Here is a 17,303-nt window from a genome sequence, read left to right on the forward strand (position 1 = left end):
TTTGGGTCTCAGCTTCTCAAATGTGAGAATCTTCTGATATAATTGAATATATTTTGGGGTTTGGACTGCTGACATCTGACATGTTGTAGACAAAACAAACCTGGAAAATAATAATTTTGCTAATTAAAACAATTGTTTGTTGCAGTTTTGATTACTCTAGAAAGATTAGTCACTGTAAAAGTTAATGTTCAAATACATTTTCATTGTTTAAAGAAAATGTAATTGAAAGTCTACAATTTAATTATGATAATTATGATGATGATTATTACTATTATTATCATTATTAATATACAAGTCATCAAAATACCGTTGTTGTAACACAGCCCCCAACAGTGAATTTTGTTTTGAAATTTGTAACCGGAAGTCAAGCTGTATCTCTGTTGCACTTGACACAATTTTCTAAACCCTGCAAAGGAAAGCGGACTGGGCGCAGAGCGTCATCCTGGGGAGGGCGAGCCGAGATGTTTACATCTTCTGGTTTTTCTGGAGAAATATTAGCCACGCGCCGCCGCCATGCCGTAGACAACCCACCGGGCGTTTAGATGAAGCCTAACGGGGACCGCAGCAGGGAGGAAACTGGGTGGCTGTAACCGAGGGGGTTAGGGAGGATGTACTGGGCTGCTGGATTTGCCTCTTCCCGGCCGTGTGTGGTTGAGCTCGGGCGGAATCACAGCCTGCCGCTCGGGCTGTGCGGCTCCGAGCAGCAGCAGTCTCTGTATGGCTATATCATCGCCGTCCCCTTACAGGACTACGGGGGCATTATGTCGGCGCTGGGCTCGGACTCCTGGTGGAAGAAGACCCTGTACATCACCGGGGGGGCCCTGCTGGCTGCTGCAGCGTACCTACTGCATGAGCTGCTAGCCATCAGGTAAGGACGCACAGCATCATCATCACTTCTTTTTATTTAATTCTCAGAGCTGCGCGGGTGTGTTTATTCCACCTGCAGACGGTGACTTATCGGTGTCATTGGTCATGGGGCGTGATAAAACCATGAATGGAGACGGGAGTCCTTCCATAGGATGTCATTTCTGTGCAGATCTCGCGGTGGTTGCTGAGGTTTCAGCCGCCCCCTGTTTCCCTCCTCCCAAGGACACGACGCTAGTTGGAGAGAGATAAAAAAAAAAAAATCAAATAAATAATAAACGAGTCACGCATCCGCTCCCGCGCCTGCTCCGTCGGCACATGAGTGTGTATATACGAAGCGCTCCTCGGGCGCTGCGGAGTCCGACCGACCTCTTATGAACTCCACCTATATAAACACGCGAGGACAACACGCCTATTATTATTTTTGGCCAGGCCCGTGCCAGGCACTAAGTACATCCTGTAACAGTGGCCTGGTAGTGTTTACTTTCACTCTACCCCCCCCCCCCCCCCCCCCCTGTCATAATCTGTGTAACCTTGTAGAAAACGTTGTCACGTGCGGGCTGCTGAGGCCGGACCCCGCAGCCCGCCGGCATCGTCTGTTCGTGCCATGTGACGTGTGTTGTTGGGGGGGGGTCGCATTCCCTCCACAGGAGACCCCCTAATGTTCGGAGAGAGCTCCTTAAGTGGCTCTTCAAACAGCAGCATTTAAGTAGACAGAGAACATAAAAGAAGGATATAGGACGCGAAACGACAGATGAGGTAAACAAGCGAACAAAGATGAGAACTGGTTCAGCACCACGTGACCGTGGACAGCGACGTTAGAGACTCGAATCAGTTTCAGCACCACATGACGATGGACAGCGACAGATTCAGGCACAGCTGTACAGGGCATAGACTTAGCACTGAGGTCAGTTACCAGTTTATTAGGTACACCTGGCTAAAACTAATGCAGCCTAACAGCCCTGCAGTTAATCGCCAAAAGCTACATCTACCACAATGATCATAAACATATCTGCAAAAGTATTGAAGCCATTGCCATATGGGTTATGTATGAATATATATTTGCCAAAAGTTATTCACAAACAAAGGCATATATATATATTTTATACAAATTATGAAGAGTATAACTCAATGTTAGGGTTAAAGGGGCAGTCAGTTTGTGTTTTGATGGATTTGCTCTCATTCTCATCTTTAAACAGAGGCACAGCTCAACAGGGAGTTCAATCAGGTGTTACCTAATCATGTTACAGCCCAAATATGCTAATGTTTTTTTTTACTTTATGGACATTTTAGAGGCTTTAGCATGTTGTTGTATTGTGTTGTGTTATACAGATCCATTACTATCACTGAGGGTAGAATAAATATCAGAGAAGACGCCCCCCTAATGTGGGGTAAGAAGCCCCCGCATTGGGCGTCTAAGCTGTGCACCATCATCTAACACAATAATATAATAGGACAGGTGTCTTTTATACTGATAACAAGTTCAAACAGGCGCCATTAATACAGGTAACGAGTGGAGGACAGAGGAGCCTCTTAAAGAAGAAGTTACAGGTCTGTGAGAGCCAGAAATCTTGCTTGTTTGTAGGTGACCAAATACTTATTTTACCGAGGAATTTACCAATTAATTCATTAAAAATCCTACAATGTGATTTCCTGGATTCTTTCCCCCCATTCTGTCTCTCATAGTTGAAGTGTACCTATGATGAAAATTACAGGCCTCTCTCATCTTTTTAAGTGGGAGAACTTGCACAATTGGTGGCTGACTAAATACTTTTTTGCCCCACTGTATATATATATATATATATATATATATATATATATATATATATATATATATATATATATATATATATATATATATATTAAACTGGCAACTGTTGTATTATTCATATTATTGTTTAATAAATGACATCAGTGTTGTTTTTTTATCTGATCTGAAATGATTTTCATCTTTTTTTTAAATTCCAAACGAGACACAATGTGCTCTTAGATCTGAATCAAACATTGCTCACCAAGTGTGTTATTGGCCTGGTGGTAATAATACAACAATACACTGACAGCTCTTAACATACATGCGTATTGACATAATTGTTACGGGGACAACTGATCTACAGCAGTCAAGGGAACACGGCCAGATGAAAGAACATAAGGAGAATAGTTGTGTGTTCAGACAGCAGGCATGAGGGATGGGAAATGTCCAGCAGTGTTGTAAACATGGGAGCTCATTTACAAGATGAGAGATAAAGATGCAATACTGACTGAAATCATAAAACAACCTCTAATTGAATTGAGCGTTACAGAATGATGGAGTTAACTCAGGACAACAACATGTAGGTCTACACAAAGCTTTAGTTTGAAAGTTAAAGAAGTGAAGCCGCCGCCGTCTCTGAAAATAAAAATGCGTGTTGGTGGGTGGTTGAGAGCTCAGGGACACGGGGACTTGCTACTGTGTCACCATGCTATAATAAACTACAGGTGTGACCGTTTCCTCCCAGGAAGGTTTGTTAGAGCCTGACACTGAACAGCAAGATGCTGAGTTCTGTTTGGTATTCATCTCACAGCACTGGCTGACCTAGAAAACAGGTAGTAACACCGGTTATCTCAGCCAGACTTGTGATAATGTCACTTTTTAATCAAAGGATACCATTACTGTCTGTGAAGTTTGTATCAATGCTCTCTCTACTGTTGTTCCCGCCGGTGTCTACACATAATCAGTGGGGTTAACTATATCGAAGCTGACGGTCCTCCCTGAAGAATCAGCGGTTTGCTGGGAAGATCCATCACAGCATCAAACGCAAAGCTTTGGAGGGAAGGGCTTTTGCATTCTGCTTATTGTCAATCAAAAATCAAATATTATTGTCACATTCAAGTATTTTTTTTATTTCAGATGGCTTTGGGGACAGCAGATAACTAATTTGTTTTGACACCATGGATTTTAAATTTAAATATATTTGTATATGTTAAAAAACAAATAAGAACTAATCATATTCTGTCATCTTTATACAACAGGCATTTCAAACAGTTGTGGGAGCTTAAGCTTAAGTAGATTAGTCCAAACAACACTGTTGGCTTACTACAGATATTGTGTTCTTCATCTGTGTAGGAAGGAGCAGGAGCTGGACTCTAAAGATGCCATCATCCTCCACCAGTTCTCCAGGCCAAAGAATGGCGTGCCCAGCCTCTCACCCTTCTGCCTCAAAATAGAGACGTACCTGCGCATGGTGGACCTGCCCTACCAGGTGATGCTCAGCAGCATGTCTCAGAGTTCAGTCTCTGTTGGGCTCTTTGTTGTGATTTTTGTATTTCTCCTTCTCAGATGGTTTTATCTGAATACTGTTTAAGGGGCGTGAACAGATAGTGTCCAGTGATTTATTAGAGTATGCTAAATTAGAAAAAAAATAGCAAAATTGTGTAATGCACTTGTAAAGTTGGCTGGTTTGAAAGAAAATGGTCAAAAACTGTTCAGCAGGCCAATCCTAGCTTTAAGGTTCTAGCATGGGATAAGCTACAGAAACAATAGATCCTACAATTACCATAATGCAACGCGATAGCATCTTACAGTAGACCCTTTCTGCTCGGTAAACACACCTCCGGGCTCTCACTTATACGTTTGCGGTGTTCAAGCCCCAGCTGGGATAACATTGATGATAAAGTGTCTCCAGTGCTGCGGAAGATGTGACACAACTTGAGTAGTATTCCTCATGATGAGTAAACAGGACTTATTGTGTAAGATCAGTAGAGTGACCCTTGAGGGATCCACTGAAACACACCATATTAAAAGTCAACAATGGGAAAACATTGCATTAAAAATGAACTTGTCAGTCGACAGTAAGATGCTGTTTTTGTCCAGGACGTGTCTGTAGAATTCTCCATATTCTCATATGAGGCCGCTTCTCTCTGCAGAACTACTTTGATGGAAAGCTGTCGCCGCAGGGTAAGATGCCCTGGATCGAGTACAACCACGAGCAGGCGTCAGGGTCAGAGTTCATCGTGGACTTCCTGGAGGAGAAGCTGGGGGTCAACCTCAACAATAACCTCACCCCGCAGGAGAGAGCCGTGTCCCGAGCTGTCACCAAGATGGTCGAGGAACACCTGTACTGGTAGGGAGCTCATACCCAGAGAGTATGTTGTGTTGGACAAATGACAACTGTGTCTTTGGGAACTATAATTCTACTCGCTGACACCTTGTTTCAGCCTCCAGTGAATCGAATGGAAAAATCCAACTATAAAGCAACGTTTAGCTCATTCTGAAGGCAGAATACACCTAAACTCAATGTTAAACAGTATCAGGAACCGCCCGCACAGATCTCTATTCAGATCTTTTAATTTTTAAGCTTTATTTATGCAGCCTCCCAGGCCAGACGACTCTACCCTCGCCATCAGCATTGTGTTAGCAGCCGTCCTTTGCTGTGGTGAGTCACTCCAGTCCCTCTGGGTGAGAAACATGCTACTGCTAGGAAATCATTTACCACCCCCCCATACCAAAAATCAGACTGTCTTGAAACAAAGGACCGTTTATCCTCTTGGGACAGCAGATACTGCAACAGGAAGTCATTTATGGCCCCTGGACAGTCACCACTCCCCAGATGTAATGCAGGTCAGATGCTTTAATTCAATTTCCATTGAGCGACGAATCATCTGGGGTCGTCCAGATGCAGGCTGGAGACAGAGGCCCCTTTACAGTCGTGTCCCGGCTCAGGGGTTAACCACTACCAGCAGAATGATGACATGATTTGTTTAATCTGTAGTCACAAAAGAGGAGATATAGATAAGTAGAAGCAGAGTTAGAGAGGCTTGTTTGCACACATAGACTTGATCCGTCTGTCTACTGCTGTGAGACAAATCTCTACTTGACGTCAGGATGACTCATGTAGCTGCCTGGGCTTCCTTCTTTTAAAAAGATGTTAACACAAGCGAGAGGGAATCTGAATGACTCAACAAAGAGGCCGTGCAATGCAGCAAAAAGTGTTTGTTTTTTTAATCCAAATCTGTAATGGAATTTCTGGGATGCGTGCACAGTCACCTTTCCTCCTCTAAACCTATTTACAGGAGGAGAGGCAGCGACAGACTCCGAGCTCTTCCTCATGTGCACACAACAGCAGCCTGGCAGTTTGAATATATGATGTCGTGTCCTGGCAGAGAGTTGAAAGCAGCATGGCTGATAAATGGGCAGTGGGACTGAAGTGGTGGTGCACTTTTATTGATAAGGAAAAGTGTATCGTTAAAAGCCATAAAGCTTTTGATGGTAGCAGGACACAGGAGCTGAACCTCTGATGAAAACGCCTTATTGTTGACACTACCGGACACGATGCATGTTCGATTCCCGACGAGCTCAGCTGCTGCATTTTGTTTTTGGAACTGGCATTGCTGATAAGGAATTGTGTGCTGCTTTAGCTCACTAGAGCTGGAACAAGGTGGACTTTTTGACCTCAGTCCCCACCGGTGGGGTTCCAGTCTTCCGACATGAATGTTGGGGAAGCCGTGTTTCCTGCTGTGACAATGTCGCCCCGAGCTGGTTCACACTGCTGACGTTGCTGTAAGATCCAGAGGATTGGTGAGGCTATCAGAAGGTGTAGCGTCTTTGATGGCAGTCACTTCTCTCCCTCAGCGGTGTGACCCTGATACCTGTGAGATTGTGTGTTCGCTGAGTGTGATAACCCTTTGTCAGTTTGGAAATAGACTGCTGAGTAAATGTTTTGTTTTTTTCTGATACAAAATGATTCAACAGAAAAGTGGCAGACCCACGATTAGGAAAACCGCCGTGCCACGTTAACTCCGTCTTGTCTGTCTTTCAGGACGATAGCCTACTGTCAGTGGGTGGACAACCTTGAGGAAACTCAGAAGCTCTTGGCGATGAGCGGCCCCCTGAGCGACACGCTGAAGTGGCTGCTGAGCCACCTGAACGGCAGCATGGTGCGCAGGGAGATGTACGGCCACGGCATCGGACGCTTCTCTAAGGACGAGATCTACGCACTGATGGAGAAGGACATGAGGACGCTGGCCACACTGTTGGGTAGGACAAGGGCTGTGTGTGTGTGTGTGTGTGTGTGTGTGTGTGTTGGGGGGATAAGCATTCTAATGCCTCCAAACCGTTGCCATTAAAATGTCCTTACCTCATCAAATGTATGAGCAGGGATTACCCAAACTCTGTTATATAACCTGATTCGAGAGTTACCAGATCCTTTTATTTGGCTTTAAAGAATTGCATATTGTAGTATACAGTGCCCTCCAGAATTATTGGCACCCTTAGTGAATTTGAGGAAAACAGGCTGTGAAAAAAATTCTTTGCTGTTTATCCTCTTGGTCTTTCACTCAAAATATTCACAAAAATCTTACCTTTTCATTGAAGTAAAATTATTGAAAGAAAAAAAAAATGTTGACTTAAATAAATATTTTTCTCCAAAACATGTGTGCCACAATTATTGGCACCTCTAGAAAATCTCATGATTAAAATCTAATCTAAGTATAATTCCAGTCATATTTTACATTTTTAAGTTCACCTGTTTGATAAGGAACTCTTAAGTGGTCAACCATGACTTCCTGTTTCACTGGGGTATAAATATGAGGTGACACAGGCCAAATTCCCTTAGTCATTCATCACTATGGGAAAGACCCGAGAACACAGTGACGATGTGCGACGAAAAGTTGTTGAGCTGCACAAATCAGGAAAAGGATATAAGAAAATCTCTAAACAGTTGAAAATACCCATTTCCACTACCAGGGCAAAAATTAAGAAGTTTAAAGCGACGGGAGATGTTAAGAATCAGCCTGGAAGAGGACGTGTGTGTACATTGACCCCACGCACCGTGAGGAGGATGGTTCGACTGGCAAAAGAATCTCCAAGGATCACAGCTGGAGAACTGCAGAGGTTAGTTGAGTCTTGGGGTCAGAAAGTCTCCAAAACTACCATCAGACGCCACCTACATCACCACAAGTTGTTTGGGAGGGTTGCCAGAAAAAAGCCTCCGCTGTCAATCAACAACAAACTAAAGCGCCTACAGTTTGCCAAACGTTACTGGGACTTTCAATGGGACCGGGTTATATGGTCAGATGAGACCAAAATAGAGCTTTTTGGCAACAAACATCAAAGGTGGGTTTGGCGTAGACAGAAAGATAGCCATACAGAGAAACACCTCATACTCACTGTGAAGTATGGTGGCGGATCTTTGATGTTGTGGGGCTGTTTTTCTTCCAAAGGCCGTGGACATCTTGTTAGGATACATGGTATCATGGACTCCATCAAATACCAGCAGATATTAAATGAAAACCTAACAGCCTCTGCCAGGAAGCTTAAAATGGGCCGTGGTTGGACCTTCCAGCAGGACAATGATCCGAAGCACACCTCAAAATCGACACAAAAATGGTTCACCGACCACAGAATAAAGGTTTTGCCATGGCCATCACAGTCCCCCGACCTAAACCCCATAGAACATCTGTGGGATGAGCTGAAGAGGAGAGTCCACAAGCGTCAACCTCGGAATCTGAAGGATCTGGAGAGATTCTGCATGGAGGAATGGTCTCAGATCCAGTGCCATGTGTTCACCAACCTCATCACGCATTATAGGAGAAGACTCAGAGCTGTTATCTTGGCAAAGGGAGGCTGCACAAAATATTAAATGAAGGGGTGCCAATAATTGTGGCACATATATTTTTGAGAAAATTATTTGTTTCAGGATAAGAATTTAATGTTTCTTTCAATTATGTTACTTAGGTTAGATTTTTGTGAATATTTTGAATGAAAGATCATGAGGATAAACAATAAAGACATTTTTTCACAGCCTGTTTTGCTCATTTTTACTAAAGGGTACCAATAATTCTGGAGGGCACTGTACATCTCTAGCCATTAGTAGGAAGAGTCCTGTTCTTTTTCTAAAAGAACAGGATAGTCTCTAATGTATTCAGAAACTTAGTTTGCAGGAACTCAAAAGTAAATAACAGTGACAGCTCAAAGATGAATTAGTCAGGCACAGGAAGTATTTTCATGTTGATGGCAATGACATTTGTATCAAGCTCATTTATTACAGCACCGCTCGGCGATAATGGCCAAAACACAGTTGGATAGCTCTGGCAGGGTAATGTGGCCTAACGAAGCATTAGTAATCATGACTAATAGAGGCTGACACATTAATTCAGAATACATATGCACAGTGATATATCCGTGGATGAAAAGGCATGCTTCATAATATCAATAAATATCTGTCCCGGAAATAAGCAGCGTGTAAACGTAGTTTATTTCCTTGCAGACAAAATACCAACGATTCATTGGTACATGTCAAAAGAAGATATATCTGTCATTGCCTTCGTGTTTGTACTTCAGTGAGGTATCGAAGAGATGGGAAAGTTCTGGATGTCAGCCACAGGGATACAATATCAGTCTTCAGATGGAAACAAGGAGTGGAAAGAAAAGTGATTTGCATCGATCTGTTTGTGCCATTTCAACCTCGTCGTAAAACGTAAAACGGATACTCCGAGAGTTAAAGCGCCATCAGTTCACTCAGCTTCTCACTTAACGTTTTCCAAACTCAAGCACTAAAAGTGTAAATCTAAAATCTGTTGATACTGACGATAGTGCAGGTCTGCCAGCCTCAAGATGAAATAAGTTTATTTTTAAAGTATATTCAAAAACAGTTGAAATAGTTATTAATAGCTATTTTCAATATTATTATTATTATTTACACTTTATTTATCCAGGATAATCCCATTGACATTTTGTATCTCATTTATCTTATTTACATTTAAAGATGGCAGAGTAAAAGTTTCACAAAAACACAATATAAAAACACAAATAAAAAACTTCAAAACAGCAAAATCACATAAAAGAGACAACAGACTTAAAACGAACACCAAATTGCATCAACCAAAGAATTCTCATTCATTGCCAACTAAAAGTAATGAATAAAGGTAATGGGTAAACAGTTGTTAAGGGTTTTATCGCTAATTAACCACCATTACCTTGTTTATTTCCATTCTGAAATCTGAAAATGTCTCTGCCTCAGAACGTCAAATATCTGTCTAATCTTTGTCCTGTAGGAGACAAGAAGTACTTTATGGGCTCTAAAATGTCGACGTTAGATGCCACCGTGTTTGGACATCTAGCCCAAGCTATGTGGACTCTGCCTGGGACACGACCAGAGCAACTCATCAAAGGTAAGCGGATCTGTGAAGTACTCGGAGTGGAACAGAATAGTCTAATAATGAACTAAATGAACAGATTAAATCATCGCATATTCACTGAAGATACTGATGCTTTATTTTGAGCTGTATTGCAGTATGTACAAGCATAGTTTACATTGTTATTTACAGTTTTCCTTGCTGTTTTGTCATAGATGTATTTGTCTGTTCCAGCCACTAGATGGCAGTCATATTTTACTGCAATGCAGTGCTCCTGACACAGGCTTTGAATGTTGCTTTCACATCTTGCACAGAGTGGGGCACACTTGAGTCTCTTATCTTTCCAGAGAGCAAAGTCACAGCTTGTAATGTCACAAACGAAGGTTCTCTGTTGTTGTTTTGATGCATCATTTCTGATGAAAGGGCTCATAATGACGAGGATAACACAAAACATAAAGTATCCCAGATGTATTGTATCAGACTCATGATGTCAGTCAGCACCAGTGCTACCTCCTGCTGGTGCTAACTGAACCTGTACAGGCATGTTAAACCCGCTGTGTTGTCTTCGCAGGAGAGCTGATCAACCTGGCCATGTTCTGCGAGCGGATGCGGAGGAGGTTCTGGCCCGAGTGGTTCGTGGATGTGGAGGATCTTTATTATGACGGAGACAGCGAGAGCAGCGTCTCCCCTACAGGCCTGCTGGATTTAGGCCTCTTCTCCCGGACCGACACTCTGGACGACAGCGACGCCAGCAGCCACTCAGCCGGACACACGCACTTGCCCGACTCTGACCACTCGCTCTTTGACTCGGACGTGGGCACGGGATCCGACAATGACGCTCAGTTCAAGGAGGAGCTGATTCCCGACCTGGAGGTCTGACCTGGAGAACGGTCGTGATCGGCTGAAAACGTGGCAGTCTGGACAGGTTTGCCAGAGATCAGCTCTCACAGCTGAAGAAACTAGTCCAGCTCCAGAACCCACAACAACACACCTTCCCGATGGACAGACTGGGTGTTAATATGCAGCGCATACAAACTGAACCTCATAATACACATGCTACTGTGCGGTCTGCCCTCCCTCCTGTGACATCACAACTGTCCCTGTGGCAGTTCTCTCTTTGCCTTATTTGTCTCGTCCCAAGATACAGAACGCGAAGGATACATTTTTGTGGAAAGGTGCGGCGACGACAGAAGAGTGGCGCAGACGCGGCAGGTGGCACTTCACTTGCTATGAAACGATGCAACTAATCACCACTCCGCCACGTGTCTTAACGCGCGAACCCCGTTCGAACAGGTGGAGATCGATCATGTGGCTGAAAGGAACAGCTGCTGTGTCTCGGCTGTTAACCATCCGTGTGCTGGAGAGGAAACACAGACGACACCGGGGCGCCTGTTCGTTCTCTAGTCTAGATTGATCCCTCGTGTCGTTTCCTTTTATGCTACTGTGTGTGGGAAGAATCTGTATCAAAACGTGATGTATGTCTCCATAAGACCACGTCCATGGGTGCACTCGTAGTCCTGTGGAACAGAAGTCAGAGGGAAAGAGGGGCAGATTTGTGCTCATTACATTTACCAGTTATTATCCTGACTTCTCTCTTTTTAATCATTATTTGCTTGCACTTTGTTATTGGGTAAGTTGGTGCTTTCTATCATTGATTTGAACATCTTTTTGGTTTTGGTAAAGTGCTGCAATTTGTATATTTGACCACTAGGTGGAGTCAGCAGTCAGCTTGATGCCTTCTTTATTCCGTAATGTCAAGGTCATTCCACCCAGAGGGCCTGCGGTCCTTTTAACACAGTAAATAATTCCCCCTACAGTCCCAAACTTTAATGTTGTGGTTCCCGTTCACAGGTGACCTGTCAGTCTGTGTGCAGGTGTAATGTGCATAGCCCAGCAACAACCCAGCCTTATTTCTTTCACTAAATACATGGGTGAGAATAGTCCTTTTTGTTTTGTTGTGATATAATTTATTATCAGTGCCACTTTATTATTCTTTATATATGATCTTATGTGTTAAATATATATATTTTTTGTTCATATTTGTTTTCTTACTGCTCTCAAAGAGAGATGTTGTTTTGCACTAGTGGAAATTTATTTTCACCTTATTTCAATCTGCTGCGGAGGTAGAGAACAAATGAATGGGAAACATAGATGTGTGTATACAGGACGCTGAGTGTTCTGATCGTGATTGTGCTGCGAGGGGACTGTGCTGCGTGGATGTGCATCTTACTGGGTGTGAATGTCATCAATGAAGCAGTGGATGAAGTCTTTGCAGAGAAAGTCAGAATACCAAATCGACAGAATTGAACACCCCTAGTTTAGAAAACCGTGGGTAAAGAAATGGACCAAAATGTCTCGGGAATTTTTTGCTTTGTTCCGTCACGTTACGCTTGCTGGAAGTGCTCGTAATGGCAATATGATTGCTGTAAAAAGATTGTGGTGCGTATAGAGTAGATGTGATTTAAGGTTAGGGGTCAGTTCACCCAAGTAAAAAAAATAACCTCTCTTACTTAAATCTGGTGTTATTGAGCCATGCAGGTAGTTTGGGTTTTTATGTGTGCAGCAGATTTCTGCCTCAATACAATGAAAGTGAATAGATGTTTGCTTGTTGTGTTCACAGTATTGAAAACAGACAATGTGACAAATTCAGCTCATTGTAATTCCTGACATTTGGGATTTGTTTTTGGCAGAATTTACCCCCCAATGAAAACTGTAATAACAGGTTTTCAAACAGCCTTCATTCCATGATTTTTCCATCGCATGGTGTCAAATGCTTAATGCTTTCCCCCTCATTCAAACGGTCGTTAAAGCTGCTATAGTCTGTAGTTTTATATTAACAAGGGATCAATTGAGTAATGTGAAAGGGGTCACTTGTAATGATGAAACCACAGAGAATTATCACCCGACTGCAGATTCCCTAAATTGTTGCTGTTGTGCTTTAACAGCCCACAGCTTTCTGGATTTGGGTTTGCTCTCAATGCTCTTGTCAGCTTCATTTTGAAACACAGTAAGCACGCGTTTTCAGCAACAAAGCTCTAAAAAACCCACTGTACGCCCCTCCTGCTCTGCACCAAACGGCAGCAGACAGAGTTAGTGACTAGTTGGTGACCATAGTGGAGCATTTAGCTGCGATATTTCCCTCAGGGGTTGATGGAGAGCTAAAAACAGAGTAAATATTGTACTTACATTCTACTCCGAATGAATGCTGATGCTGCTCCGTGTCTGCTAGATGTGACTGTCTGCTCACAAGTTTGCCATGCCAACGTCAAAATAAGACTATCTGCACGGCTACATACCACTCGGGTTATTGTGAGAAGATATGTAAAGATGTGTTTCTGTGCGGTTTTGGTGAAGTGACCCTGAGAAGCCTGATGAGAAGCCTGGATAGATGGGTGAGTTAGTGACAGGAGGCCAGAGTTTGACCCGGATCCCGACTGCCCCTCGCCCGGAACGTGCGCTTTTTCAGTCGCCTCATCCAGTCTGGGCATCATATACAGTTGGACTGCTTTAATCAAGCCATATTAAAACTAAATGTCTTGTTATCAAAGCATTACTGCCGGGGTAATGTTAATATTGTTTGTGTGACAACGTGTACCATACTGTATGTATAGAGCTGACTGACTGATCAAACTACCTACGGGTGTGCAGTCATAAACTGGAGCGACTGGTTGATTTCAATAAAGAGTAGCTGTGACAATTTTAAACAGGCCGTCGTTGTGAGCTTAATTTGCATCCTTATTATGTGTCTGGGGTTAATAAAAGGGTGTCAATGTCATGACGCTGCTTTATTGAGCTCTGCACTGTAGCTTAGTAATCATAATGGCCTCACAGATTGTGTTATGTTGTCATATCTCTGAATGTTTTTTGCGTGTGTGGTTGTGTGTTTTCAATCAGGCTAACAAGTCGCAATCATTCAGGTGCGGAGGGGGGCTGATTAAGACTCTGCCAGCTGCTGGAGGCGAGACGAGGAGGAGAGAGGAGCAGGAGCTGGAAGAGGAAATGTTAGGAGAAAAAAACAAACAAGAGAGGGATGGGAGGAAGTTGAGCCAGGGCAAGAAAAAGGCACAACAAAACGTGGATGTAACCAGGAGCAAGAGGAGAAGGAGGGATAAGGAGGAGGGGAGGAGCAGGTGGTGGAGAGGAGAGAAGGGGTGAAGAGGCCAGCACTGAGGAGTGATGGGGTAGATGGGAGTCACCGGGGAGGAGGAAAGAGGAAAGGAGCATCAGGAGTTTTTGGGGGGGAAGGAAGGAAGAGTTTAAGTTTTAGAAGAGTATGGAGGAGGTAGAAGGGAAGGAAAAGGAGAGAAGTTGATGGGGAGGAGAAAGAGCAGACAAGAAAAATAGAAGTAGGAACTAAAGGAGAGGAGGAGGAGGCGCCTGGGCTAGGGGCCCGGGGAGGAGAAGCGAGGGCCACGGATCAGGAACCAGGCTCCCGGGGGACGGAGCAGGTGCAGGCTGCGAGCGAGGCCTATGGGCCTGAAGGGGCTGCCAGAGCTTAAAACAATCTGCACTGCTCCTTTTTTTAATTTGGCTCTCTGAACAACCCACCCTCCACACTGACTGTCTCCCCATCCCTCTCTCTCTCTCTCTCTCTCTCTCCCTCCCTCTCTCTATGCTTAACAGATCAGCGATCCACAAAGAAGGGTAAACACACACAGAGCAAAATTAAAATCGGAACTCCCCTGGCACGGCAAAACAAATTAGAGCAAACAAATTACAGAGAGTCAACACACAAACAGTGGAGCATCTGTGGCTCTCTGGACTACTGGAGCCGGTGGCTACCTCCCACACCCACCACCACCACCACCACCACCTATAGTACATGTTCACAATAAGCGCTGTGTCAATCCTACACACTCTAAGCATATTCTCTTAAAATCACTGGCACTGTCTGTTCCTCAAAACAGCCCTCCGTATGGTGTTGTTTTTGGGCATTGTTATCAAGAAACATCTTTGTTCTTTTGCGTGCTGAAAATGGTAAGGTTAGGAAAGAGGCTTGATGTGTTGGTGGATCTGTGTTCATGAGCATCTGTGTGTCATATGTTAAAAACATGCAGGCAGTGCAGTCTTGAATACCAATGAAGTGTCTTCTGTTCTGTCCTGACTTGTTAATAGAACACACCTGCCTTCTCTGTTGTCTTCTAGTGGTCTCATTCATCCGCTCTAAAGCTATTGTTCAGTGGGGCTTTGAGCTAACGTGCTTACATGTTGACAGTGACAATGCTAACATGTTGATGTGTAGCAGGTATACTGTTTAACATCTTTACCACCTGAAATTTGGATCTGATGGCGCTAGATGAAACGTCAAGGAGATCACCAAAGTGATTCCGATTCATCCCATGGCTAGATATTTCACTCACAGCCATAAATGTCCAACTCATAGTGGCGCTAGAGAAAATGATTCATTCTCTGGGGACCATGAATGTCTGTGGCAATTCATCCAAGATATTTCAGTCTGAACCAAAATGGTGTAGCTACCAACCAACTGACTTGCCATCCTTAGAACCACGTCAACAGCGTGACTAGAAATATAGGCTAACATCAGCGAGAAACATCAGGATTTGGTTCCAGCACCGTCTTACCTTGCAGCAGTTTTGCAGTAGTTTTATGAAAGCTTTGCAGAAAGTTCACACACACACAGGCACAGATTCCAATTTTTTTCACAAAGTTTAGTCGCCTTTGACAGATAACTTACAGCTTGTATTTTGTTGTGCTCTGATGTTCCCATACATTCTCAGGCCAGTCTGATAAATGATATGGTAAAAATGAGTATCTACAAGCAGTAAAATGCAATGCTTTTTGTGTTTCACGTGTATTTCATTTGTTACTCTGTTTATGTGTGTGTTATATTTTCCCTTTTTTGTGTGTGAGTGAGCTCAGTTGGTCTTGGCTGGCCCTCTCCCTCGGCCCCGTGGCCCCTCTGGCCCTCTGGCAGTGGCAGTGGCCTGTCCATCTGCCTCCTACTGTCTGGGTCTGGTGGGACAGGGGCCATGGAAGACCCCCCGTACCCCTCTCAAACGTACCCCCACCGAACACCCTCACCAGCCCCCAGGCCAGCTGCTCAGGCCCGAGAATCTGCACAGCGCTGCCAGGTGGGCCCCAGGACACGCAGTTGGACCCCGTCACATACACACACGTACACCGAGGAGCACACAAACACACACACACACTCTCTCTCACAATACCAACACATATGCTCAGTAAGCCTCTTTACAAATGGAAGCCATACAACACACATGGTTACACGGGTGGCCCACATGAAAAAACTTCCTCTCTCACACACCCACATGAGTGCCATGCCAACCCCTTAACTTCAGCCTTTGCAGGCTCAGGTGTTTCCCACAGCACCCTATAATGGACTGAGTTCACAAGGGTTGAACACCAACAGGTGGCGCTGTTTTCTTTACTAATTAAAGCTTTATTTATTCATTGGCATGTGGAAGCTTCCAGATGACTTTGGCTGGCCTGCTCATTCACAGGATAAAAGCCAATATGTGTGTGTGTGTGTTTTCCATGATGCTCTATTCTCTCCCATGGGACACAAGCCATCACCTGCCTTTTAGTACTCATAATATGTTGGTTCTTCCTGTGAGTCTTTTGCTTCACCGAAACAAAATTAATTATACTAGATAAACCAATGCTTATGTGGCTCCTGAGCTGATGATGCATTCAAAAACATATAAAGTCAAAACTGAGTGACAGAATACTGTGTCTTAATGTTCTAAAGTCAAATACGGAGCTCCACAGGGATCAGTACTTGAATCACTTTTCTTCTTCTGTGCACATGCTGCCACTTGGCCACATCTTTAAAAAATGAAAGCACACATTTCATTGCTATGCCGACGACACACACATTTATTTACCTGTATGACAACCAATGTTGTGAAAGCGGAGCACTGTTTGTCCGAAGTTTGTTACAACTTCTCACAGTTGCTTCTAACCAGACAAAAATTTGTTTGAATTGATGTTTCCGTAAATCATGATGGCTGCATAACAGGTCAGAGTCATACAGTCAAGAATTTGAGAATAGTGTTTGATCTCTCAAGAAGATGTCACAAAATCTGCCTTTTTTCATTTACAAAAAAAAGCCAAGATCCATCCCATTTTATCCAATTCAGACACTGACATCCTTTGACATATATAGACTAACATCCAGAGTTTATTACTACATTGACCATTTCTCTCTCTGCCCTACCCATGACAGCAACACAAGGTTTTTTGATAAAAAAATCAGCTGCCGGATTCAGTACAAAATGTAAGAACTCTGACAGCTGCCCCGATGTGTTTGCTTTGGCAATCAATACAAGGCAGAGCTGACTTAACTCCCA

The 17,303-nt window shown here is 43.7% G+C and overlaps 1 protein-coding gene across 1 annotated transcript; it reads left to right on the forward strand.

The window, feature by feature from the left end:
- Positions 1 to 608: 608 nt before the first annotated feature.
- faxcb (failed axon connections homolog, metaxin like GST domain containing b) lies at positions 609 to 11,248 on the forward strand. Its single transcript, XM_076096586.1, has 6 exons — positions 609 to 868; positions 3,968 to 4,103; positions 4,768 to 4,964; positions 6,660 to 6,877; positions 9,895 to 10,011; positions 10,547 to 11,248. Exons 1-6 carry the CDS (start codon positions 609 to 611, stop codon positions 10,852 to 10,854), a joined length of 1,236 nt encoding a protein of 411 aa, XP_075952701.1. The 3' UTR covers positions 10,855 to 11,248.
- Positions 11,249 to 17,303: the final 6,055 nt, after the last annotated feature.

Source organism: Anarhichas minor, unplaced genomic scaffold (assembly GCF_050575085.1).
Source record: "Anarhichas minor isolate MPS153535 unplaced genomic scaffold, ASM5057508v1 ptg000022l, whole genome shotgun sequence".
In the NCBI taxonomy this organism is placed as follows: Eukaryota; Metazoa; Chordata; class Actinopteri; order Perciformes; family Anarhichadidae; genus Anarhichas; species Anarhichas minor.